This window comes from Cetorhinus maximus, chromosome 26 (assembly GCF_964194155.1).
Source record: "Cetorhinus maximus chromosome 26, sCetMax3.hap1.1, whole genome shotgun sequence".
Taxonomy (NCBI): domain Eukaryota; kingdom Metazoa; phylum Chordata; class Chondrichthyes; order Lamniformes; family Cetorhinidae; genus Cetorhinus; species Cetorhinus maximus.
In genome coordinates this window covers 22,950,703-22,976,448 of record NC_135904.1, presented here as the reverse complement: position 1 = coordinate 22,976,448, position 25,746 = coordinate 22,950,703, and the positions used below count along the sequence as shown (strand labels likewise).

Sequence of the window (25,746 nt, the reverse complement as noted above, 5' to 3'; positions counted from 1 at the left end):
TTGCAACTCTTTTGAGCACAATCACAGTTCTTGGTTTCCGGGAGTGGGACATGAACCCACAACCCTCTGATTCAAAGGCGAGGGTGCTATGAACTGAGCCACAGCTGACACCTAGCGTCCAAGTTATCAATTCAATAGCAATGGCATGGTTGTCAATTCAGTGAGAGAGGCAGGATTGACTGGGTGGTTGTAAATCCTATTAGGCTTAATTGACTAGCTCGTTCTTGAATCAAACAGAATTTTTTTTCTCACTGTCAAAATTGCTAATTGTCAAGGCACAAATCCATTCATGTTTGACTTCAATTGGCTGCACAGCATATCTAAAGCGCATTTGCTTGTATGGATTTCAGACCAAATAAAACACTTTTTTGTTGGAAAATAACACAATCTGAAAGGCAGAACAGAAAACCATTGTTCCAGAAATGTGAGCATTTGGTTTCTAAAAGTTAAAATGAAGTCAAATTAAATTGAGCAGTAATTCTTTTCATGGCCGTTGAACGGCTTTTTAAAAATGTGATCGATCTCATGATTAAAATTTTAACTGTTGTTGGTTTTGACATTAAATACATTTACGGCATCCATTCCAAGCTTGTTGCATTTTAATGCTGTTATTAAGAGGAGCAGGGAAGTTCCCCCCCAGTGTTCTGACGCATGTTTGGTCCTCAACCAACAATCACTGAAACAGATTATCTGGCCATTAGTTTATTGCTGATTTGTGGGATCTTGCTGTGCACAAATTGGCTGTTGCATTTCCTGCATTACAGACAGTGACTACAGTTCAAAAGTACCTGATTGGCTGTAAATCTTTTTGGGATGCCCTGAGATTATGAAAGGCGCTATATAAATGCAAGCTCTTTATTATCATCGCTAAAAAAAAAAACAATCCAGCATTGGAACTCTTGGGGCATTTCTGTTTTCGGGTCCTATTTCAATTTTAAATCGAATGTTTTCTCTTTCTAATATTGCTCTCTTTATTTTCTCCCTCAATTTTGAAGTTTAATAACTTTTGCTTGCCTTTATTCTTTTAGCACCCTGCTCCTCTTGTCAATTTTGAAGTTCGAGGGGAGCAGGTGTTCTTCGGCTAAACGCTAACTTCACGGCTCTCAAAACTCATATTCTGTAACTTGACAACTTGGTATCGTCAACATAACCAGGTCAATCTTTGACAGTGCAGCATTTCGCTTCAACTGATGGGGCCATTGCTAAAATATATACTAATCACAGCCTCACCATCTGGATCTGTAAACTCGCATGCACCACCTGAATTCTTAATAAAGTGGCCTTTCTGTCTCACCTTCCATCATTGTCAGGTCCTTCCCTCCCAGTTCATGCAACAGCCAATAAAGGCAAATGACATATCGATAACCGTTTATCACAAGCCACAATATATTGATGGAAGTGTATTCAAAGCATCATTTCTGTTTGAAATATACTGGCTGGTGTTCATCCTGTGTTTAGTTTTGATCTCTTAAATTTTTACATTTCATTTTATACACCACGCTTCGCCTTTATATAACTCTAATCTAGAGATGACTGTTATGTCAGTGGGTGATCACGTAACACACTTATTTTACGAGTAATTAATAAAGGAAAAGTAACAAGTCATATTGGGGGGAAAAAATATAAATAGAAACAGACCAAGCAGAATGATGTGATTTGGACACTAATACATGGGATGAACAGAGGACGAGGAACACTTTTTTTTTTTGGAAGCTTATTGCCGAATCAAACTGTGAAGGCATTAAGACTTGTTTGTGGTTGAGATTGTGTCTTGTGTATTATCACAGTTCCTTGCCGTCACTGATTTTGGCAGGGTAGTGATAGAAGCACTGAAAATTTCAAAGTGTATAGGCTTTCTAAAAATCCCACTAAGCACACATTCCACAGCCCTACTGTTAGTTTGATCATTGTATCACGAATGCCATCTGGCAACCCTGCCTAGTTGCTTCCCTGGTCTTGGTTAAGTTATAAATTTTTTGAAGTTATAACGAAGAGAAGTAAACATGAAGGAAAATCAATGGGTTTAACTTTCCTAAGTGTACAGTTCTTCTCATGTTTTTGCAATATTAAATGGAGTTTTTAATGCACTTAATATTTCACATCTGCCTTTGCCCTCGCTGAAACTGTTACTATATCTGCATGTTCTCATTCTTCAAATTCAAATCCTCATCCTTCTTTGCACATCCCCTCATGGCCTTGCCTGTTCACTGAATCCACGCCAGTTGGTGAAGTTAAAACAAAGTCACAGCAGCATTTTTTTTTTTGCTGGACAGAGTTTATTGACTTAGTTCATAGTCAACGCTATTCCACACCACCAGTTATCCCCATTTATAGGTGTACAAATACCCACCACCTGTTCAACAATGTAATTTCCATTAAACCATAGCAATGTAATTAAGATGATATTGACATTGCCTCTCCCTACAATCTCCTTCAGCCCTACAATCTTCCCGAGATATCTGTGGACCTCTATTTCTGGCCTCCATGAGCATTCCCAGTTTTAATCGCTGCACCACTGGTGGCCACACCTTCAGTTGCCTAGGCACTAAGCTCTGGGAACACCCTTCCTACCGCTCCCTGCCTCTCCGCCTCGCTTTCCTCCTTTAAGATACCTCTTTGACCAAGCTTTTGGTCATCTGACTTAACATTTCCTTGTGGCTTGGTGTCATGCTTTGTTTCATAATTCTCCTGTAAAGTGCCTATGGGCCTTTCATTACATTAAAGGGATAATGGGTGGGCTGTGCTAATGTATGACATGGATGATGATGTAGCACTGACAACAGTCAGTCATGTGGTAGACTTTCGAGACAGAGGTTGGAGCTCCATGCCTAGGAGTAACATGTTTAGATGTAACAAATAAGTGTTTAGCAGATATTAGAGTATGACTACAGTCTTTCTACTAACCCAGTATCACGCCTACAGTTCACAGATAAAAGGGCCATCTTGGAACAAAAGGTGCATAAGTTGTTGTTGAATATAGTAAGGTGAAAGGGCAGGGTAGTATTAGCACTATCACATGCATCTCTAACCCAATTTGATACATTGTGACACTCGTGCAAAATACTGAGGGTGCTGGAGGTCTGAAATAAGACAAACTGCTGGAAATACTCAGCAGGTCAAGCAACATCTGTGGATAGACAAACGGATGAAAGGCCACAGACCTGAAACATTAACTTTATTCTTTTGTCCCATGTCTCCACTGTTCAGCATTAGCAATCTCTGACTCAAAGGGAACATTATTGGTTTCGTTACTTCCCTTATCTTTCATTTTTTTTGTGCACACCACAGGAGATTTGATAACTTTTTAACATGTTATGCAATAACATACTGGAGCGTACTTTTGCAATGTAGTGCAACTAATATTTTTCATTTTCCAGAAAAATTTAATACATATGTAACTCTGAAGGTTCAAAATTTGAGAAGCACTACAGTGACCAGACGAGGAAATGAACCCTGCTGGGAACAAGATTACATGTTGTAAGTTAAAAATGTTCTGTTGCTAATACACCTTATTGTATCGGTATGCGGCACAAGGTGAAGATTGCAGAACTGGTCTCTGGTGGGAAAGTATGAACGTGGTTGGTGAGATTGAAGTGATGCTGTGTGCCGCAACTTGTATTGCGCTTGCCAGAAGGTTGCTCTGCACATGCAGATGCTTCTATGCATCACAGACTTCCTCTTGTAGCCACTTTGCAAGATTTGGAGAACCAGGGTAATTTTTGCTTTTATTTGACTTTTAGAAGGTGGAATATGGAGTTTGGTGAAGTGGCAAGAGAATGCTGCAATTTTTAAAAATCCAACCTCACACCAGGCTGCACTTGTACTTGACTCAGCGTGAAACCCAAGCAGCACGAAATATCCTCCTGGATAATCTTGCCCTCCGTGGCACTAATGTACACAAGAATTTTGACTGGAAAGTGGCAGTGAAACTGCAGCACAAAGATATAAAACTGTACCATTTAATTCCAGCAGGTTTTATAAACGCGGTGCAATGGGGTTTTAACCGAGAGTGCTGGGTGGGAGATGGTCAAATCTAGATTTTAAAAGCTTGTGTGGATTAACATTTCCATATTGTTTCACCCAATCTTCCCTACGGTAACTTTGGAGAATCTGTGAAACCTTGGAAAAATGGCTGTATTGATTTCTTGGTAATTGCATGCTGATTTCATTGTTTATTTCATGGTGTCCTTGGGTTTCACTTCTGAAGTCATTCACATTTTAATTGTTCAACCAGCTGCCATCAGTGGGTGTTAGCTGTGCTTAACTAGGGCCCAAGGCTATCCCACTGGCCATTCTTCACTACCTGCTGGCTTAGAAAGGAGTAGAGTTGAAGGAAGCATGTGGTACAGGTATTGAAGATCATTACAACCTGAAGTGTCTTATGCTATCCACTTAGCAAAGACCTCTTATGCAAATGCAGTCTTAGGTTAGCTGTGTGATTGGTGCCACAGGGCACGTGCATTGGCAGGGCAACAGTGCAGAGTCCAATGCTAAAGCATGGGCATAACTGTGCACTTGGAATATAGGTTGTAGCCAAAATTCTGGACATTCTCCTTCTGTAATGCTCCGATGAGCCTACAGTGACTTGCTGTTAAGATGTATTATAATTGTTTACATTGTATAGTTTCCTCGGAAGCCTTCTGGAGACTAGTAAACATTTTTCCCTCTCGAGGCTTCTTGGTCATAGATGAAGCGTTCACTGCAACAATTTGCTTTGATTCTAAAAGACCATACCACGTCTCTTGAGTGCTGAGCACTTATACAGCAAATGCTAACAATTTCAGATCCTTTGGTAAAATATTGTCTTCAGGTTATTATTTAGATAGTGAGTTTGATAATATGTGAGCCACATGCACACAGAGCTTCTTTGCCTGAATATTATTCAAAATCCAGGAAGAATTGCAGAATCTACAGATATATTGTCTTAGCCACATCATTAACTTGAACAAAAAAGGTGGACTACCAATATGTGGTGATGTATATTAATTATATTACTGTGTATTTTAAGTACATGACCAAACAAGATATTACAGACATGACATGTCCACTTTAATGCATTTTGGTTACCTATTTTAATAATCTTCTCAAAATCACTTTTGGGTTACTCGGTGACAAAATTGATGTGAGAGAGCCCTGATTTTTAATTGAATGGCTGGAGACTTTTACAGCATCCTAGTTTATTAACCTCCTGAAAACAAAAACAGAAACCAGCATCTTATAGGAACATAGGACATAGGAACAGGAGTAGGTCATTCAGCCCTTGGAGCACGCTCCACCATTCAATAAGACCATGGTTGTGGTCTCAGCTCCACTTTCCTGTCTGCACCCCATGATCCTTGACTCCCTTGTCGAGCAAAAATCTATTTAACTGAGCCTTGAATAAATTGAAAGACCCAGCTTCCATTCCCTTCTGGGGAAGAGAATTCCATACTCAAATGACCCTCTGAGGAAATACATTCTCCTCTTCTCTGTCCTGAAAGGGAGACCCCTTATTCTTAAACTATTTCCCCAAGTTCTTGTTTCGCCACAAGAGGAAACATCCTCCCGGTATCCACGCTTTCCAGTCATCTCTAGATCATCCACGTTTCAATAAGATCACGTCTCATTCTTCTAAACTCTGATGGATATAGATCTAATCTGTTAAAGCTTTCTTCATAAGATAAGCACTTCATCCCAGGAATGTGTCAAGTGAACCTTCCTTGAACTGCTTCTAAAGCCATTGTATCTTTTTTCAAGTAAGGAGACCAAAACTGTACACAGTACTCCAGATGTGGTCTCGCTGAGGCCTGTACAGCTGCAGTAAAACTTCCCCACTTTTATATTCTATTCCTCTTGTAATAAATGACAACGTTCCGTTTACCTTCCTAATCACTTGCAGTACCTGCATACTAACTTGATGTGCTTTATTACCAGGCGGTATAAGGGCTATATAAGAATCAGATCAAAATTCTTAAATCGATCACCTGATCTCTAGGTTGTGTGCTAATTGCAGAGATAGATAGATATCAAGGGACTTCATTACAAGTTTCGGGTCTTCTGTAGACATCTTATTTGGTATAGTGTGCTGATCATTTCTGTAAGCATTGTTGCCCTACTAACATTTCTGCTAGGGAGACTTCTCCACAATAGAATGCAGATTGGCGTTGTACTGAGGTCCTTCAATTGACTACAATTGGCCTGGCTCCCAAAAGTGCCTCTACCCTGTCAATTTCCTTCCTCGTCTGAGGTTTGAAAGTGCCAGCTAAAATTCTTGCCTCCAGCTTGATTGTTAGTTTTCCCTGGAATAGTAAACCGGGCCAAAACTGGCTTTGAGGATAGCCCCTGAAGTAAATACCAAATGATCACATAATTTAATCCATCACTGCAACAACACATCACACATGCCCTGATGCTGGGTCTCAATACAGAAAACACTTCCCTCAGTCATTGTATTAAAGTTTTGAAAAACTAAGTACAATTGGATATTGATGGATGATTAGGCTACATGATAATTAAGCCAATTATTATGTAACCTATTTATTTTATTTAAATTTTCCTAAATGTGATTCATCTTAGCAATAGATATGAGAAATCTTCCTTCATTATTTTTCTTTATAGTCTAATTGGGGATATCACAGATTAATTTTGTCTGAACCTGTTCCTTGTAACAAGAGACTTTCCAGCATTATTAACACTCGAGTATTTGTTGTTTGAGTCTGTGCTTTCTGCCTTTCAAAAGGCAACTGGCCAATTAATGTGCAATAATTACAAATATGACCTGCGTTACATGCACTGAATTTAAGAAAACTGTATTTTTCTTACAGCGAAATAAATGATTTAAGGAAAGGTCTTGTTGTTGAAGTATGGGACAAAGGCTTGATATGGGACACGCTCCTGGGCACTGTATGGATTCCACTCAAAAAAATTGAACACGCAATGGAGGTAAGTTTTTTTTAAATTTTTTATTTTAACCTGATTTAAGGAATGATTAATTTTTGAGGTTATGGGTTCTAGTCCCACTCTAGGGCTGGGATTTTTGGGTCACATTGTGGTGGCCGAGCCAGAAATCCACTGACTTTTGGCGGGGTGGGAAAATCCCACCCTAGGAGTTGAGCACAAAAATCAAGACTGGTATTCCGACTCTGTATTGCATGAATGCTGCACTTTTGGAAGTGCTGTTTTTTGCCTTCCCTCCCAGGTGGATGTAAAAGATCCTGAAGAAGGGCAGGGGAGTTATCCCTTGTGCCCTGGTCAATATTTATATAAGTATCAACATCACAAAAACAAATTATCTGATCATTATGGTATTGCTGTCTATGAGAGCAATAACTGGGCAGTGAATGTTCCACCTGCCGAGAACTGCTGGCCAACCAGAGGCTGGCAGCTTTTCATTGTGCCTAGCTAGCACCCTCCCGACCAATTAAATGTCCCCATCACCAAATTCTTCCCTTTTTATTTGTAATCCAAGTTGGCGCATTACAAATATTTGACACACAAGACAATTGCCCAAACCAAACGTACACACTACAAATACATTCAATAAACTCTTCACATATCTTGGAACCTTTCTTTGTGTTGGAAAACATGTATTTGGGGTTCAAAAGGTCAGCAAGGTGCTGAACCCTGAGATGCCCTTTCGTAGGTTGCTGGAAAGGCTTCAGATGCATTGCAGTGTCTGTGGAGAGCTGGCACACTAAGTCGCAGATGGCCTTTTGAAGCTAAGTCTCCTCTTGAACCACTCATCAATCAGCTAACTCTGCCTGGGTTAGTACACAGTCTGAGAGTTTTGTGCCTTCTGGACTCCAAAATTGTGCACCTTGTTCCATTTGTATCAGTGATCCCTGCTTTTTAATAAAGAAAAATTTTCTCTGTCGTATTTGCATTCATCAATTCTGCTTGTTAATCTATTTTGGAGAGGTGGGAAATGTCATCCATTTTTCCAACTAAAATTGCCAGTTCCAATAATTTTGCCTTTATTTTTAGCATTTTCTCTAAATTATCCAAATGTCCCTATTAAATTTGTGATGTACATCCGTTAACCTTCAGCTTCATAATCTCTCTGATTTCTACAGCTACTTTCATGTAAAGTATAATAAAAACCAACAAACCTTTTTTATTTCATTTTTATAGAAATAGAACTGGCAAGTATTGTATTAAATTATGCCTACTTCAGATTTTTCTTAAACTGCCCTAGTTTCACTGAGAAATTGCATAATTCAATGAAATATGCTTGTAGCAAAATACCATTGATTAGCTTAATATGAATGTAGCCTGACATCTTGGGTCTGATCTGTCCCCTTGAGCAGAGTCTTTTGGCGGTGACGATGGCCTCGCCTGCTGGCAGGAGAGCCAGTGAGAGACCCTCGTTGCTTCCTTTTGAGGAAGGATCACCAAACAACGAGCCAATCAGGCAGTGGTGCGGCCTTTCCCTGGAGTCGAGACCCCAGGCGTGCAGTTTGGTCTACTGAAAGCTGCCAGCCAATCAGAGGCTGGCAGCTCTTTGGCTCAGCAGCACCACAGTGGCTGTTGCAGGAAAAAAATTACCCACCAGAGACCCGGGATCGCAGAGGCTGCAGGTAAGTAATAGTGGTGGTGGAGGGGAGGGAGTTGGCTGCAAGGGCAAAGTGGGCCCCCCTCCCTCCCGCCCAATGCCAAGTCCGTTGATTAAGCACGGAGTGGCTTTGAAGGAAGGACCTCCCACCCCCGGGAGATGCCAAGCAGCCCACACAGGCGAACTTGTCGTGCACGCTGCATGGTAACAGGCTGTCTCATAGCTGGGCTAATACCAGCAGCAGTGGGATGAGGCCCTTAAGTGGTCATTAATTGTCCACTTAAGTGTCTCAATTGCTGGCAGGGCGGGAAGTTCAACCACGGACCTACCTGCCCCAAACTTGATCGGGGCGGAGACGGGAAAGTGTCGGGGTGCTCACCTGCCACTCCCACCTGACTAAATGCCATCCCTGCCTCCAAGTATGCCACTGGACAGGGCGGAAGATTCCGTCCCTTGTGTCAGCTGCTGAATCAGTTGGTAGAGTTCTTGCCTCTGAGCCAGAAAGTTTATGTATTCAAGTCCAACTTCAGGACTTGAGCACAAAAAAACTGGGCTGACACTTGCATGTAGTACTGTCAGTGGTGCTATCTTTGAGATGCGCCACTAAACTGATGCCCCATATGCCCCCTCAGATGGGTGTTAAAGATCCCACAGCATTATTTCAAAGAAGAAGAGGGGAGTTATCCCTGGTGCATCTGGTAAATATTTACCCCTCGATTAACATAATAAAAAAACAGATTATTGGGTCATTATCACTTTGTTGTTTGTGGGAGCTTGCTGTGTGTTAATTGGCAGCTGTGTTTCCAACATTACAACAGTGACTACGTTTTGTAAGTACTTCATTGGTTGCAACCGCTTTGATACAGTCTGTGGTTGTGTAAGGTGTTCTATAAATGCAAGGTTTTTTGATAATTTTGGTTTAAAACTGTATTGATTTTTTAAAAACCAGCTTGTGATCCTGAACAAAAACAGAAATACCTGGAAAAATTCAGTAGGTCTGGCAGCATCGGCGGAGAAGAGCAAAGTTAACGTTTCGAGTCCTCATGACCCTTCAACAGGACTAAGTAGAAATAGGAAAGGGGTGAAATATAAGCTGGTTTGGGGGTGGGGGAAGAAGAAGGAGGGGGGTTGTTGGGACAGGCAAGCAGTGATAGGAGGAGATAACCAAAAGATGTCACAGACAAAAGAACAAAGAGGTGTTGAAGGTGGTGATATTATCTAAAAGAATCTGCTAATTAAGAGTGGAGGGCAGGACAAGCAAGATAACTCTAGTGGGGGTGGGGTGAAATAAACGATGGGTGAAAATTTCTTCAAGGTAGGCATTTCTTGAGGAGAAGTGGCAGTCAATTAAACATGGAAACTCCACAAAAGGGGGAGGACGCAGAGATGGTGCCAGGGATCGGTCCCCGAACAGCAAGGAAGGTGTGACCCCCAGCCAGTATCCCTGGGTACAGGGATCTGGACGACCAGCTGAAATCAGGTGAGGAACTGACGATTGTAACCGACGATCCCGAAACGAGAGCCTTGGTCATCGGCCTCGTGGAAAGCATAACAGATGCGATACTGAATGAAAGGAAGGTTGATCAAACTGGTAAGTGGCCTAGGAATGCAGTAGCTCGCCCAAAAGATGGAAGCAGAAATACAAAGGCAAAGAAAAAATGGGCAGCTAAAAAGGCACATTTTAAATCTACACAGTTGTTATATAAAACGGACAGAAGGAAAATTGCACGTCAAATCATGGGTGCACCATCCACCCTACTGTGCCCACTCAGCAAAGCTGAACTAGAGGAGAGTTTTACAGAAAAACTTTCCAAACCCAATAATAAAGCAAACCTACAGAAGTTTGCACCATACAAGGGAACGAGAGGCTACGACTCTTTGGAAGAGCCCATAAGTAAGGAGGCGGTTAAACAAGCAATACATGGCATGGATAAGAACACGGCAGCAGGTCCTGATGGGATGAAGTGGGAAAACATCAGTGACATCCAGGAGGAGTTTGAAGACAGGATTCCACGCCTCTTCACCCTCTGGCTCATGTCTGGTTCCATCCCTTGGATGCTGAAAAAGAGTCGTACGGTTCTCATTCCCAAGACTGACGATACTGAAAAACTTAAAAATATAGACAACTGGCGGCCAATAACAATCGGCCCGATTTTATTACGGCTCTTTACTAAGATCATCGCCAAATGCTTAAGTGAAGCGGTCCAGATCAACCCCAGGCAGAAAGGGTTTCTGGTGGCGACTCCTGGTTGCAATGAGAACATAACAATTCTCAGTAATATCATGAAAGGGGTGAAATGCAACAGGAGAGAGCTGGCCGTTGTCTTTGTGGACCTGGCAAAGGCGTTCGATTCCGTAGGGCATAAAATGCTCATAAAAGCACTGCAAAGAGTGGGGCTGCCCAAATCATTCATAAACATGATAACAGATCTGTATATGGAAACAGACACGTACATAGAGAGTAAAGACGGAAGAACAAAACCCATTAACATCATGAGAGGGGTCAAACAAGGTGACCCGTTATCACCTATACTATTTAATATCGTGATGGATCCTCTGATCTGTACCCTACAAGAGGCGCAGTTGGGCGTCCACTTGCCCTTTTGGGGAACAAAGATGTGTTGTTCAGCTCTGGCGTTCGCTGACAACATTGCTCTGCTCAGTGACTCCCATGCCGGCATGACCAAGAACTTGGCCATTGTACAGGACTTCTGCCAAAAGACGGGATTGGAGATGAATGCCGGGAAGACCAAGGGCTTCCACTTCATCCACAAAAGGAAGACGTTCCTGTACAGCAGTAGAGCGAACTGGCAGCTGAAAGAAGGTCTGATCTCTTACATACCACCAGGAGAGACAGGGAAATATCTGGGTGCCAGAATTGACATCTGGGTGGGGGTAACTGAGGAGCAATGGGGATCCAAAATCGGTATGTGGATAGAGAATCTTTCCAGAAGGCAGCTCTTCGGCCTATCCAAAGGATTGAAATCCTTAAAACGCATATGATACCCAGAATATATTTTCACCTGATCCTCGCAGAGGTCTCCCAGAACACACTAGTTAAACTGAATCACTATATCAAGAATGGAACAAAAGAAATACTACACCTTCCGCCGCATACAACGGATGGTTTACTATACAGCAGTAACAGGAATGGAGGGCTAGCCATGCCGAGGCTTGAAGTCCAGATTCCGTCCGCCGTTATCCGGAAACTAGAGGCGTTGGAGAGCTCACCGGACGCGGTGATAAAGGCCTCGTTTGAATTCAGCAGTATTGAAAATAAACAAACAATCGACTCCCTGAGGAACCTCAAAATGCTCAGAAATCGAAGAAGCCCTCAAGGATAGTGGAGGTCTAAGAGGGACACATGAAGGAGATGGCGCGGACGAAATTGGTATCGCTTTGGGATGGACGGATACTACCCAAACGTCCAGACCCAAACCCGTCAATAGATACGCGGCTTGGAGGGAGGTTGAATATTTAAAGTGGACCGAACTCCAATGCCAAGGAATGGGCATCAAGTACTACGGCAATGACTACACCTCAAACTCCTGGTTCAAAACCTGTTTTAACATTAAACAGTCCAGACTCATAAACAGCTTACTGCTGTGGTGCAATCTCTACCCAACAAGATCCACCTTAAACCGAGGCAGACAACTCATAAACAAATCCTGCGGACGACGTGAGACCCCGTTCGAATCACTGGCTCGCATCTCCGGCAACTGTCCATTTGTTAAAAATGCACGGATCAAAAGACATAACAAAATCCTGGACCGCTTTGCACCAGTTTATCGCCAGGTACGGCTGGACATCTCACCTGGAACCGAGGCTCTTCAGGAAGGACGAGTCCCTCTGGAAGCCAGACCTGGTCCTCGTCAAGGACGGAGAAGTAGCGGTGGTGGATGTCACAGTACGTTTCGAAGACAATAACAAATCGTTGGAGAAAGCTTGGGCCGAAAAAGAACACAAATAGCAACATCTGAATGACGAGATAATAGAACTGACACGTCAGTGCAATTCTTCGGATTCGTCATGGGAGCAAAAGGGAAGTGGCTTGACTTGAATAGCAACCTCATGCGATTCCTGAAGATTCACAAATACAAATCCTTCACCCAGCTTACTTCGAGACTGACGATCTCCCTGACGTTTTTTTTTTCAGTTTTCCAGGTATTTCAGTTTTTCCAGGTATTTGTGATCCTGAAACTCAAACGACAACAATCCTAACTATTATTCAAATGAAAGTGGATTCACATGTGGTTCTAGATGCAAATAAGATTAATCTGTTTGTCATGTATTACTTGGGGATGACAAAAATCTAAGCTTTTGTTGCTGTTTTAGTGCACATGCATAATAATGATTTGAGTACTTGCATGTGATCAATGTATTTTTTTATGCCACTTTTATTTTGCATGAAAAGCTGCAGTAGCAGCTGTTTCTACAGTGATGCCAAGAGCAATGAAAATATTGCTTTCTGCTAACATTGCAGGAGTTGGGAAACCATAGAGCTGAAAACTTCCTACTTCTTTCCAACTGTGTATTTTAACCATTACCTTGTGCAAATTTATCATAACCTCTTTGTGTTTGTACCAATTTACCCATACATCAAATCCAAAAATGCTATTTAACACTTTCAGGGCATGATATATTTGAACCCTGCTGAATGACTCTGCTCATCTATGCCATTCAATGTCATTCCATTCAATGTATGCTCCTATTGCCTTCCAAAGTGCAATAGCTCACATTTCAATTCTCTGCATTTAATTGCAACTGCATTTAGTCCTGATGTTTTTTTTTACAATGGGCTGAAATCTCCTGTGTTTCTGATATCAGAAAATATTAATTTTGTGCTTTCTAAGTCCAAGTTCAAATCATAAATTGAGGACAGATGTGTGCAGAGTGCCAACTCTCAGGAGCGATCACTGTCAAAGTGTCTCCAATCTGAGCAATATCTTTACCCATAACTCTTTGTTTCCCATTGCCCAACTTTTTATCCATATTGTTTCATTTCCCTTCACAATTTACGACCTGAACTTGTGTGAATAGCCTCCTATGGTCCGCTTAACCAAATGAATACATCCTGAAGGTCCAGTTAAATAGCATCTATTACATTCCTTTTGTCTATCCCATCAGTCGCTTCTTCAATTTGAGAAAAGCTCATTAAATTTGGAAAAAATGACTTGCCTTCCATAGTAACCGTCCTTGGTTATTGGGGCCATTTTGAAATGGGAAGGAAGTTGGTGTACGTGAACTCGAAACACATCATGGATCATTCCATCCCAATCTCAAGTGGTGTGACATTTAAAAATCTGACTAGGTAGGCCCTTTTGTAAAAAAAAAAAGATTCAGTGACAGTAGAAATGTACTCGGCCACTAGAGTTGGTTTTTAATTTTTAAAACTTGCATGCTGGGTTATATTTGCGATGACTGATTTTGAGGCTGAAAGTGTCATTTTACCTTACCCTATAAAATGATTTCTTCTACATGATCTCATGAAAAGTGCAAAATGAATGTATGTTCCACATTCTGCTGTGTAGTACACCTTTGCCATTGCATTGGAGTGAGGCTCCCTACATTGGTGCAAAGGAAGAATATTTCCTCATAAGTCGAAATGTAATGTATTTATGGATATGTTGGCTATGATAGCTGGTTTTATCCACCTGGTTCTGGAACTTTTTCTGTTACAGTTTAGGATTGTTTTTAGTACTATCTTCCTTCTCAAAGCTGCTGTTCCTGTTACTTTTTTCTATGCCATTCTGCTACTGAGGTGGATACTAGAGGGGTTATTCAATTGAGTGTATTTTTGCACCATGCCATCAAACCAACTAGAGATTTACAGACTGAAGTATTTAATACTGTTATTTAACAATTAAATGCTAATAAATTGAGATGCACATACAAATAGACATGCACAACATGTGTCTGAAATTTATAGTTTGCGCATCATGAAAAACTCTGTGTATCATCTTTGTAAAAATGGCTTTGGATTGACATGGCCTAATATAAAGGTTGAGCAAAGTTTTTTTTTTTCTGAACAACAATATTCGGTTGTTTTCATCTTTTTTCAGAATGTCAGATGTATTCTACAATACCTCATGCAAATTTATAACTAAAAATAGAGAAACTAATTTCCAGAAATGCTGTAATGTGTTCCAGGATGAAATTACCATTTTGGTTGGCTTCATTGACTAAACAAAACATACAATGGAGCAAACAGGATTTATTCCCTCAAAGGAATGTAACTGCTGATTAAATAAAGAAATGAATGCAGCTTTGATCTTCAAGGTTACTGAAATTGTGGTGTTCCTCAATGGCCTACATCACTTCATTGTAAGTTTTCATATGCTCTTAGATGTCACTTGTAACATCTTTAGGATTACAAAAAAATATTTTTTCTGTGAATTTGCATAACTGAGGTAATGTAGATATATTTGACCACCAAAGCATCATATATATGAGTCTGATTCCTTGTGCTTTTCCTATATAAGTTTTTTTTTAAGAGAAGTTCACAATCTCCTGATTTGTAAAGTTGTTGTACATATATTTGATTAGGAAGGACTTGGGATTTGGTGGATTTTGAATTCTGAAGTTCTTACAAATGGAGATGAAATTTGTGGTGCAAAAAATCCAACGTTGCATGAAATCCTGTTGGATACCTACTTTGAATTACCTGCTGGTAAGTAAAGAGTTTTGTTTTCCTGTTTTAAAAATTGATTAATGGAAGAGGTAAATTAACTTGGGCTAACTCAGTTTGCTGTAGCTGACACAGGACGGGGACATAAATAAACTTGCAGAATGGACGTGTAATTGGCAAATAAATTTTAATATAGATCGTATTTCGGGAGGAAGAATAAAAAAGCCACTTATTGGATAATAAGAGTCCAAATTGGGAGAGGAACAAGTGCACCTTAGGGGTACACATTGACAAATCACTACAAGTAGTGACGCATTAATAGGCTGTTTATAAAAATAAAAGAGGCAAATCGAGCACTGGAGTTCCTCTTGTACAGGGATAGAATTGAAAAGCAAAGAAGTCCTGTTAAACTTGTATTGAACCATGGTTATCTAATACTTGGGAATGGTGCAGATATCCATATTATAAAAAGGTGCAAAAAGATTCACGAGAATGGTACCAGAACTAAGAGGATACATTTATCAGGAAAAGCTAAGGAATGACCTTATAGAGATCTTTTAGATAATGAAAGGATTTGAAAGGATAAACGTAGAGAGAGTGTTTCAACTGGTGGGAGAGTCGAAAACCAGATTCCATAAACTTAAAATAGTCGCTAATAAATCCGATAGGGAACTCGGGAGAAGCTTCTTACTCATTAAAGAATGCGGAACTAGTCACTACAAGGTGTAGTTGAGGAAAATAGAATGGATACATGTAAAGGAAGCTAGCTAAGCATATGAGGAAGAAAGGAGTAGTAGGATATGGTGATAGGATTACACGAAGAGGGATGGGAGGAGGCCCATGTGGAAGATAAATGCTGGCATAGACCAGTTGGCTTGAATGATCTGTTTCTGGACTGTTGACTCTATTTGGTTAAAGGGTGCATGCACTGTGTGTAGGTTTGGCATATAATTAAAAGTGGTTTGTTTTCTTGGGGTTTGAGTTCAAATTATAAAGCAGCCCTTGAGTCTTGTACTGTGGGGTTGTATGTCCAATTCTGAGCATGGGTTTATCAGTCTTTTATTCAGTAATGGAACTTCTCATGATTATCCAAATACATGAATCCTGGAATTACACCAGGGAAAACTAGCATCTGAAATAAAAACCGGAAATGTCAGAAAAACTCAGCAGGCCTGGCAGCATCTGTAGAGGGAGAAATAGCGTTAACATTTTGAGGCCATAGGACTCTTCAGGGCTACAACTAGCATCTGAATGCTTATTAGTTGGCTAAAATGACTTTCTCTGCTATTTTAAGCAAATGAACACCACCTGTAAAATGGTGGTAATAGAAATTTTGAACAAACCTGGTGAATGCCCGAATGCTAGCATCCCATTTTGACACCTAGGCTCTTTAAATCATATGTGGTTAAGCTACTTAAATCCACAAATGAGTTTGCAACCCTGATCACTGTGTGCTATCTGTTTCTACATTTTGTCTTGGCTCTTTCATTAAAGATTTATTTTGCAACACGTGGTGATTGGGACTGACGAGAAAGAATCATGAGAATACTGAAACTCCACAGGGCAGGAAACACAAGGGCAATGGAATTTTATGTAGCATGCTCCATGGTGCTTCTGGACATTTAAGGTGTTCGTCTGAATTCCTTCTCCTTGCTGTTCTAGCAGTGGCACTAACTTATTTAAAATGCATGAGTGTGCTTCCACCACAGTAGCATAGCTATTTCAGCATTTGTGTGCTCCTTCCTGAGAGATTGGAATTTAAAGATGAAGATGCCTTTCGGAACGAGCAAATAACTAAGGGAGACTTTCCATTTTGATGTTTCCAGTGCATGGCTGGGGTGAATATCAGGAAATTGTTGCATTCCCAGCCTATGATTTTCCATGTATTAATTTAAGGGATTAGAAAATGATAGCCTAGGGTTGCAGGGCTGGCTGATCTGCACTCCAGGGTGTGTTCCGAGTACTAAAATGGAAAATATTTTTACCTATCCCCTTAACACTTCATAATGACTTGATTTTATGAATTTGAAACATGAACATCCTTTCATCAAACATTGAACTTGCTCTAAAAAAAAATTAAATATTCTTTATAACTATAACACTTAGCATTTCATACCATTTTAAACATTTTTTTTTCCTTTTTACCAAGAGCAACTGTTCTTGGTCTCTGTAGGGTAACTCTCAATTTACTCCAACAAAGTTTTTTAAAAAAATGTTCAATAATATTTTCATAAATTTAGGTTTATGCAGATAACTTCATGGTTCAGTAGTGTCAGTCTCTCCTGAAAACACAAGTGTCTTGCTGTTATGGGAATTTCTCAAACATTCCTATATCTAATTTATACAATAAACTAACCAGGTTCCTAAAAAGTAGCCCCCTGTGACTTCAACCAATATTCCTGTCTTTTGCGCTGTCTTAAATCACTGAAGGTGGTACAAGCAAATAGTTGGTGAGCAGAGGCCAGACATGAATCAATAAGGTGCTTTAATTCTCATTTAGATGAGCATGTGTAACAAGTTTCTGCATCTTCAATCATGGGATGTGAATGGTGTTGGCAAGGCTCACATTTATTGCCCATCCCTAATTGCCTTTGAGAAGATAATGGTGGGATGCCATCTTGAATCACTGCAGTCCATGGGGCATGGGTACACCCATAGGTAGGGAGTTCCAGGATTTAACAGTGATATATTTCCAAATCAGGATGGTGTGTGACTTGGGAATGCCACCACCTGCAAGTTCCATCATCTTGTTTCCATTGTTCTTCTACATGGTGGTGATCATATGGGTTTGGAAGATACTGTCGAAGAAAACTTGGCGAGTTGCTGCAATGCATCTTGTAGATGGTACACTGTTGCTACTATGCACCGAATTGTCTGAAGACTGACATTTGTGACGGTGGAGATCTCAGGAGGAGTCTAAGATTCACTTGGTGCATCTGGCTCATGGATGTTTAGTTTTGAGCTGCTGGATCTGCTCTGAATATAGCCCATTTAGCACAGTGGTAGTCATACACAGTATGATAGAGGGTGTCCTCGGTTAGATGATGGGACTTTGTCTTCATGTGGGATGCATTGTGGTCATTCTTACCAATACTGTCATGGACAGATGCATTTGTGACCAGCAGATTGGTGAGAATGAACCAAGTAGGTTTTTCCCTCTTGTTGATTCTCGTGCCACCTGCCAAAGGCCCAGTCTGGCATATATATGTTCTTCAGGACACGGTCAACTTGGCCAGTAGTGGTGTTACCGAGTCTTTGTTTGTTATAGACATTGTACTCTGGTTGGGGGAATTCATTCTGTGCCCTTACTACCTTCAGGGCTTCTTCTAAGTGGTGTTCAATATGGAGGAGCACTGATTCATCAGCTGAGGGTGGGAAGAATGTAATATTAAGTAAGAAGTTTCCTTTCACACATTTGACATGATGCTATGAGACTTCATGAGATCAGTGTTGAGGATTCCCTGGGCTCCTCCCTCCTCATTTTATATCACTCTGCCACTGTCGTCTCTGATGTCTGCCCAGCCAGCGGGATGGTGGTGGAGGAGTCTAGAATGTTGACTGAAGCGTTTGATACTGAGTGTGACAGGCCAGTTTTTGATTCCATGATACTGGGATTCTTCAAGTGCAGACTTGTTGAATTTGGTTTGCTTGGAGGACCATTGGCTTCCCCGATGAAGGCTGGGTACTGACAGGTGGTGCGATGAAAATGCTGATCCATTTGCAACCCATGGGAATCACAAGCCTAGACCCTAAGGACCTCTGCTCTTGCCATCATATACTCGAATGCAGAACACTGTGCACCAGTATGGTACCAATCTGCCCACACCAAACCTAGTGATGTGCAACTCAACTCAACAATGTGCATCGTCAACGGCACCCTTCAACCAATTCACCTCCCTGACTCCCAGTCCTGGCGAACATTATAAGATTTGATAGGGTGCCACATCAAAGATTATTACAGAAAATAAAGCGCATGGTGTAGTGGGTAACATATTAGCATGGATAGAAGATTGGCTGGCTGACAGAAAGCAGAGTGTATGCATAAATCGGTCTTTTTCTGATTGGCAGAATGTGACGAGTGGAGTCCCACAGGTACTGTACTGGGGCCTCAACTTTTTATGATTTACATCAATGACTTAGATGAGGGGAGTGAAGACATGGTAGCTAAATTTGCAGATGACACAACGATAGGTAGGAAAGTATGTTTTGAAGAGAACATGAGGTTGCAGATGGATATAGGTTGAGTGAGTGGGCAAAGATCTGGCAAATGGAGTTTAATGTGGGAAAATGTGAAATTGTTTACTTTGGCAGGAAGGAAAAAAAAGCAGACTATTATTTAAATGGAGAACGGCTACATAATTCTAAGGTGCGGAGGGATCTAGATGTTCTAGGACATGAGTTACAAAAAGTGAGTATGCAGGTACAGCAAGTAATTAATAAGGCTAATGGAATACCGTCCTTTATTACAAGAAAGATTGACCATGCAAGTATGTTATCTTTCAGTTATACAGGGCATTGGTGAGACCACACCTCGAATACTGTGTGCAGTTTTAGTCTCCTTATTTAAGGAAGGATGTAAATGCATTGGAGGTGGTTCAGAGGAGGTTTACTAGATTGATACCTGGGTTATCTTATGAGGAAAGGTTGAACAGATTGGGCTTGTTTCCACTGGAGTTTGGAAAAGTGACGGGTGATTTGACTGAAGTATACAAAATCCTGAATGGCCTTGACAAGGTTGAAAGGATGTTTTCTCTTGTGGGTGAGTCCAGAACTAGGGGGCACTGTTTTAAAATTAGGGGGTCGCCTTTTTAGGACAGAGATGAGGAAAGAAATTTTCTGCGGATTGTGAGACTTTGGAACTCCCTGCCTCAGAAGCTGGTGGAAGTGGGGTCACAGAATCACTGTGCAGAAGAGGCCCTTCGGCCCATCGAGTCTGCACCGGCACGTGAGAAACACGTCATTGAATATTTTTAAGGCAGAGGTAGATAGATTCTTGTTAGGCAAGGGAATCGAAGGTTATCGGGGTTAGAAGGGAATGTGGAAATCAAAATACAAGATGATCAGCCATAATATTGAATGGTGAGCAGGCTCGAGGGGCCGAATGGTCTTCTCCTGTCCCTATTTCTTATGTTCTTATGTTTTAGCCAGCATGAAGGTTGAGTTTGATTTGCATGTGGCTTGTAATCCAAAGCAGTTTGCTGGTTAGAGGATGGTGAGAGATTTGGCTGGCATTTTTTGCAGAACTGGTTGACTAGTGCCAGGGTGGTGGTTGGTGAGGGGGAAGGGCAAGATGCACAAAAGGTTGGGCAGCAGGCTGGAATAATTTTGTGGGACCTTCTCTTCCGGCTCCACCAAAACAAAAGGTTAACATTTCTTGTGCTCATTTTAAGAAACACTTGCAGTCATACCCCTAAGTGCTGTTTATGTAATTCAAGGCTGGTAGGAATGGATGGAATGTTGGTGGAACAGATTCTTCCGATTTAAACATATACATAGGACTTCAATCGCAATTTTTATCATGGTGCTCCAATTTAATAGCCTAGCACCTGAAACCGGCAGGAACGGAGGCTTTCTGTCTGCCCCTCAAGACTCTACCCAAGCTGATAGGTCCTCTAGTCATTGAGTAAATGGGGCAGTAACTGACTGACCCAACTCTTAGATTACTACCACTCAGGCAGTTAAAATGATCAGCCTTATCCTTGTGATCTTTATCTGTATTCTTACACACCTTGCTTCTCCACATTAGTGAAGCATATTACTTAAACAAGGTGACTTCTAAATATTCTCCAACATTTCTAACTTATTGGTCTTTTTAGTTTTTGAAACTTCTTTGTTTGGAAAAGACTGATGGTAGTGTTAGGTGAATTTGACTCCCCACCTGGGTAAAAGTTTGTGTTTAATCTTGCTCCTACATATAGCTGGGAAGGAACCAAGAATCTTCAATACAGAGTGTGAGTTGCTTATCAATTTCTGAAATGAGCTTGTGAATTGACCATTTATGTGGAATGATAGTCAAAATCTGTGTGACAAAGGCCATGAATTGGGACTACAGCTGGGAGCCCCTTTACTGGATTGCCATCAACTACATCAATACCTCCTCTTTACTTTTCTTTCTTTCCTTACCTATTAAGAACGATGAGAATAGGAGCAGATGTAGGCTGTTATGATCCATGGGCAGACCCTGGGTCGTGAGGGGGAGATCTGGCTAGGAACCAATGACATTTTGTTTAAAGTAGATGAAGTTTGAGATTCGAAATGCTTACTACGTGAATAAAGCCACAAGGGTTCACGGGTTTTGAACAAACAAAAATAAACTTGACTATGCAAGTTCAGAAAGATAAAACGATTTGAGTATTGCTGAAAAAAAGAGACCTTTTTTGTTGAAGCTTTTCGTCTTGCACTCGACAATTGGCAAGGATATCAAATGTAAAGGGAACGTCAGTTTGTATTATATGAGAAGAATGTGCTGATTGGTTGGCAAGTGAACTCTGGTAGAGGTGTTGCCATGGACACTGCACCAGTTGCTGGTGACTGACAGTTAACTGTCAAGCATTATTTGAAATTTAACCAGGCAGCTTGATTCTGATTGGTCAAGCTGTTGCCCGTAGGAATGAACCAGTGAATAGCTGTCACTTACTTTGTTTAGCTGGAACATTTGCAATGTGTGTATATGTTCTTTCTGTATACGCAAATGCATCACACTGCAAGCCTGACTGACACTCTTTATATTGGTTGTCAGTGTAATTCTTAGCTCACGGATTATTTAGCAAATTCTTTCCAACCACGGAATTGCATCTAGTGTTGGACACTGTATTTTGAGTTTTGCAAGCACAGGCTGGTTGGATACAGTCTGTACCTTGCCCATTGTGAATAGTGGAAGGGACATGCTGTTTAACATGATCTGCCAATCTTTGGGCATATGGCCTGCATACCTAGCGTTCACAAATGGCACACCCCTTCTGATGCTGTAACCCTGTGTTCTAGATTCCACAGTTAGGAGAAATATTTTCTCAGCATTTACTGTGTCGAATTTTATATATTTCAATTATATCACCTCTCATCGTTCTAAACTCCAGGGAATATAGACTTAGTCTGCTCAATATCTCCTGAAAGGACAGTGTTCTCATCCCGGAATCAGCCTAGTGAACCTTCATAGCACTCCCCGTGGGACGATGATGCCCTTATTTAGGCAAGGAAACTAAAACTGCACACTGTACCCCAGATGTGGTCTCAGCAATACCCCGTATCCATTTGCAACAAAAGGTAACATACCATTTGCCTTCCTAATTGCTTTCTGGATCTACATGCTAATTTCCTGTGATTCAAGTACACGGAAGCCAAGGCCCCTCTGAATACCAAGATTTCCCGGGGTCTCTCCATTCAAAACATTCTGCTTTTTTATTTTGCCTGCCAAAATGGATAATTTTGCACTTTGCCACATTGTATTCCATTTGCCACGCTCTTGCTCACTCACCCAACCTTACTTTCCCCTCTCCACTTACTTTCCCACCTAAATTTGTATCATCAGCAAACTTGGATTCATTACCCCAAGTCCCTTCATCGAAGTCAGTAATATAGATTGCAAATAGCTGAGGCCCAAGTGCTGATCCTTGAGGTACTCCACTGGTTACAGCCTGCCATTTTGAAATTGTCCTGTTTATTTCTTCTTTGTTTTCTGCCCATTAACCAACCCTCAATCCATGTGAATATGTTACTCCCAATTCTATAAGTCCTAATTTCATCAAATATCCTTTGTGACATCTTATTAAATACTTTTTGAAAACCCAAACACACTAATCCACTGGTTTTCCCCTTCAATCCTCAACTGTTACTAGTTCCATCCTCAAATGATTGTAACATATTTGTCAAACGTGATTTCCCTTTCATAAATTTACATAGGCTCTCCTTAATTGTATTCTGATTTTCTAAATGCTCTGTTATCACATCCCTCATCATAGATTCTAGCATTTGCCTACTGATAATGGAAGGCTAACTGGCCTATGGTTCCCATTTCTCCAATTCATTCCACCTATCATCCTTTCTCTCTGCAAATGCAGGTTCTGTAATCAATGGCAGATTTTTTAAACACTAAATACATAAGCACCCATTATTATAGAGATTGATTCAAGTTAATCAGGTGTGAATGTAACAAACACAAAATATTTTAATTTTAAAAAAATTGTTCATGGGCTGTGAGCATCACCGGCTAGTCCAGCATTTATTGCCCACCCCTAATTGCCCTTGAGAAGGTGGTGGTAAGCTACCCTCTTGACCCACTACATTCCATGTGATGTAGATACACCCACAGTGCTGTTAGAAAGGGAGTTCCAGGACTTTGACCCAACAACAGTGAAGGAACAGTCATATAGTTCTGGTGTGTGATTTAGAGGGGAGCCTTTAGGTGATGGTGTTCCCATGGATCTGCTGCTTTTGTCCTTTGGTGTAGTAGAGGCCCTGGGTTTGGAAGCTGCTGTCAAGGAGCCTTGGTGAGTTATAGATGGTACACACTGTTGCCACTATGTGTTGGTGGTGGAGGAGGGAATGAATGTTTAAGGTGGTTGGTGGGGTGTCAATCAAATGGGCTGCTTTGTCTTGGATAGTGTCGAGCATCTTTAGTGTTGTTGGGGCTGAACTCATCCAGGCAATTGGAAAGCGTTCCATCCTGACATGCCTTGTAGATGATAGACAGGCTTCGGGGAGTGAGTTACTCATTGCACAATTCCCAGCCTCTGCATGACCTATTCCTGTTCCTTCATGGTCTCCAGTAGGAAGAAATGCATTAATATTGTGTCTTTCACCATTTCAGGATATCCCAGCCTGCTTTACAGCCATGAAGTACTTTTAATGTGTATTTAATGTTATAATGTAGGAAATGCTTGGTCAGTGTGATAATCAGATAATTTTTTTTTTGGTGATATTCATTAAGGGATAAATATTGACTGACGAGAATTCCACTGCTCTTCTTCAAAATAGTGCCAAGGAATCTTTTGTGCCCATCTGAAAAAGCAGGTGGGTCCTTGGTTTAACATCCTATCGAAAGAACGTACCTGTGAGTGCAGCAGCCACCCTCCCCCCCCCGGTATTGTATCGGATGTTAACCTAGATTTTGTGCTAAGTCTCTGGTATAGCGTTACGATCTCCATAGGGACCAATAACTTTTTCAAAAGAAAAGGTTTGAATTCCTGGTGGCTGACTCATGAAGGATCACACAACAAGATTTCATGTTTTAAAACTTTTACTGTAACAAACAAACTAAAATCAATTATGACTAAGCATTATTTAGTAGGTAACTAATACGCTAAACTGCAGAATACTTTTCTTATTAGTGTTTTAACGCACTCGAGCCTTTCCAGGGGTTCCATCTCTTTCCATATTCTGTCTGGTAGCTAACAGAGAAACAGTCTTTTTTCCCCTCTCCTTACTGCAGTAGCTGCTATCCCTATCTCCCTCCAGGACACACACTGTCCAAAGTCTTTGAGACAGTAAGACTGCAATAGCAAGAACAGCTGCCTCTCCCTTTGTGTTCAGTTGTTAAACCTGGCAGGTGGATGTCAATAGGACTTGACCTGTGTTCCCATCCCCATGCTAACCAAGTCACATTGGCTTATCGCCGGGCAGAATAGTTTTACCTTAAATTGAAAGAGACGGTTTAAAACATAACCATCTGATAAAACCTCATATTCAAAATAATAGGACTGAAACCCACAACTTTTTGACTCCAGCCTAGTAACTCATTGGTAACTTGGTCATTAGGCCCCTCATTTGCAGGTTTAGAGAGTGTTTATGAACAAATCACAGTGAACTGAACCTTGCCAGTGCATTTTACGTATACCTGCCCTTTCCAGTAGGGAATCACTGGATTGCCATAAGGCATAAGATCCCCAGAAGATTAGTTCTGACCTCCATTGCCTGAAAATACTTAAGCCAAATGGTCACCCAGCTGAGAAGAGGTAACAAAGCACAGCCAGGGACTGAATGAGCCCTCTGTCTCAGTAGTATAGAACTCAGAATACGTAAATGCGAAACCATGCAGAGTCCTGGGATATGGAACTGAAGCTGTAACTTGCTGAACTACTACTGCAGTAAATAAGCCAACATTTACCACATACCTACCATGAGGCTGTTAGCACCACTCTTGAGGTTGTTTCCACCATAAATGAGAATTCCAATCATTACTAAAATCAATGCTGGCATTTATTAGCAACCGTAACCATCAAAATGGTTGCTGTCGCTGTTTGTTACAGATTTAATGTATCTTTTTAACTGACTGCAGCGATTAAATTTGGCATGGTGACTTACTTCCTTCAATCTTTTCAGAAACGGAATGATTTTATGGTGTGGGGAATTCTGTGAGAAGTAGTTGAATCTAAACTACTTATCTTCCATTTTCTAACTTTTTGCACAGCTTTTTATTGAAACATTTTTGGCTAGCTAGAATTAAATTAAACCTTTGGGATGTTTGAATGATGAACAAATAAAATCCCAGCCTTTTGAATTGTATGTACTTGCAAAATATATTTGTGGTTTACCTTTGCATGAATGAACAGTCATGCATTGCTTACACTGCATATGCCTGATGTAGCAGTGG

At 41.0% G+C, this 25,746-nt stretch overlaps 1 protein-coding gene across 5 annotated transcripts in view; it reads left to right on the top strand.

Annotated features, from left to right (window-relative positions):
- Nucleotides 1–25,746, top strand: part of unc13c (unc-13 homolog C (C. elegans)) — a 585,292-nt gene that overhangs the window by 43,233 nt on the left and 516,313 nt on the right. For all 5 annotated transcript variants that reach the window (XM_078530361.1, XM_078530365.1, XM_078530363.1 and 2 more), the window contains 3 exons: nt 3,378–3,477; nt 6,804–6,921; nt 15,077–15,200. In XM_078530361.1, coding sequence (XP_078386487.1) covers nt 3,378–3,477; nt 6,804–6,921; nt 15,077–15,200 — 342 coding nt within the window. The remainder of the gene's footprint in view (nt 1–3,377; nt 3,478–6,803; nt 6,922–15,076; nt 15,201–25,746) is intronic.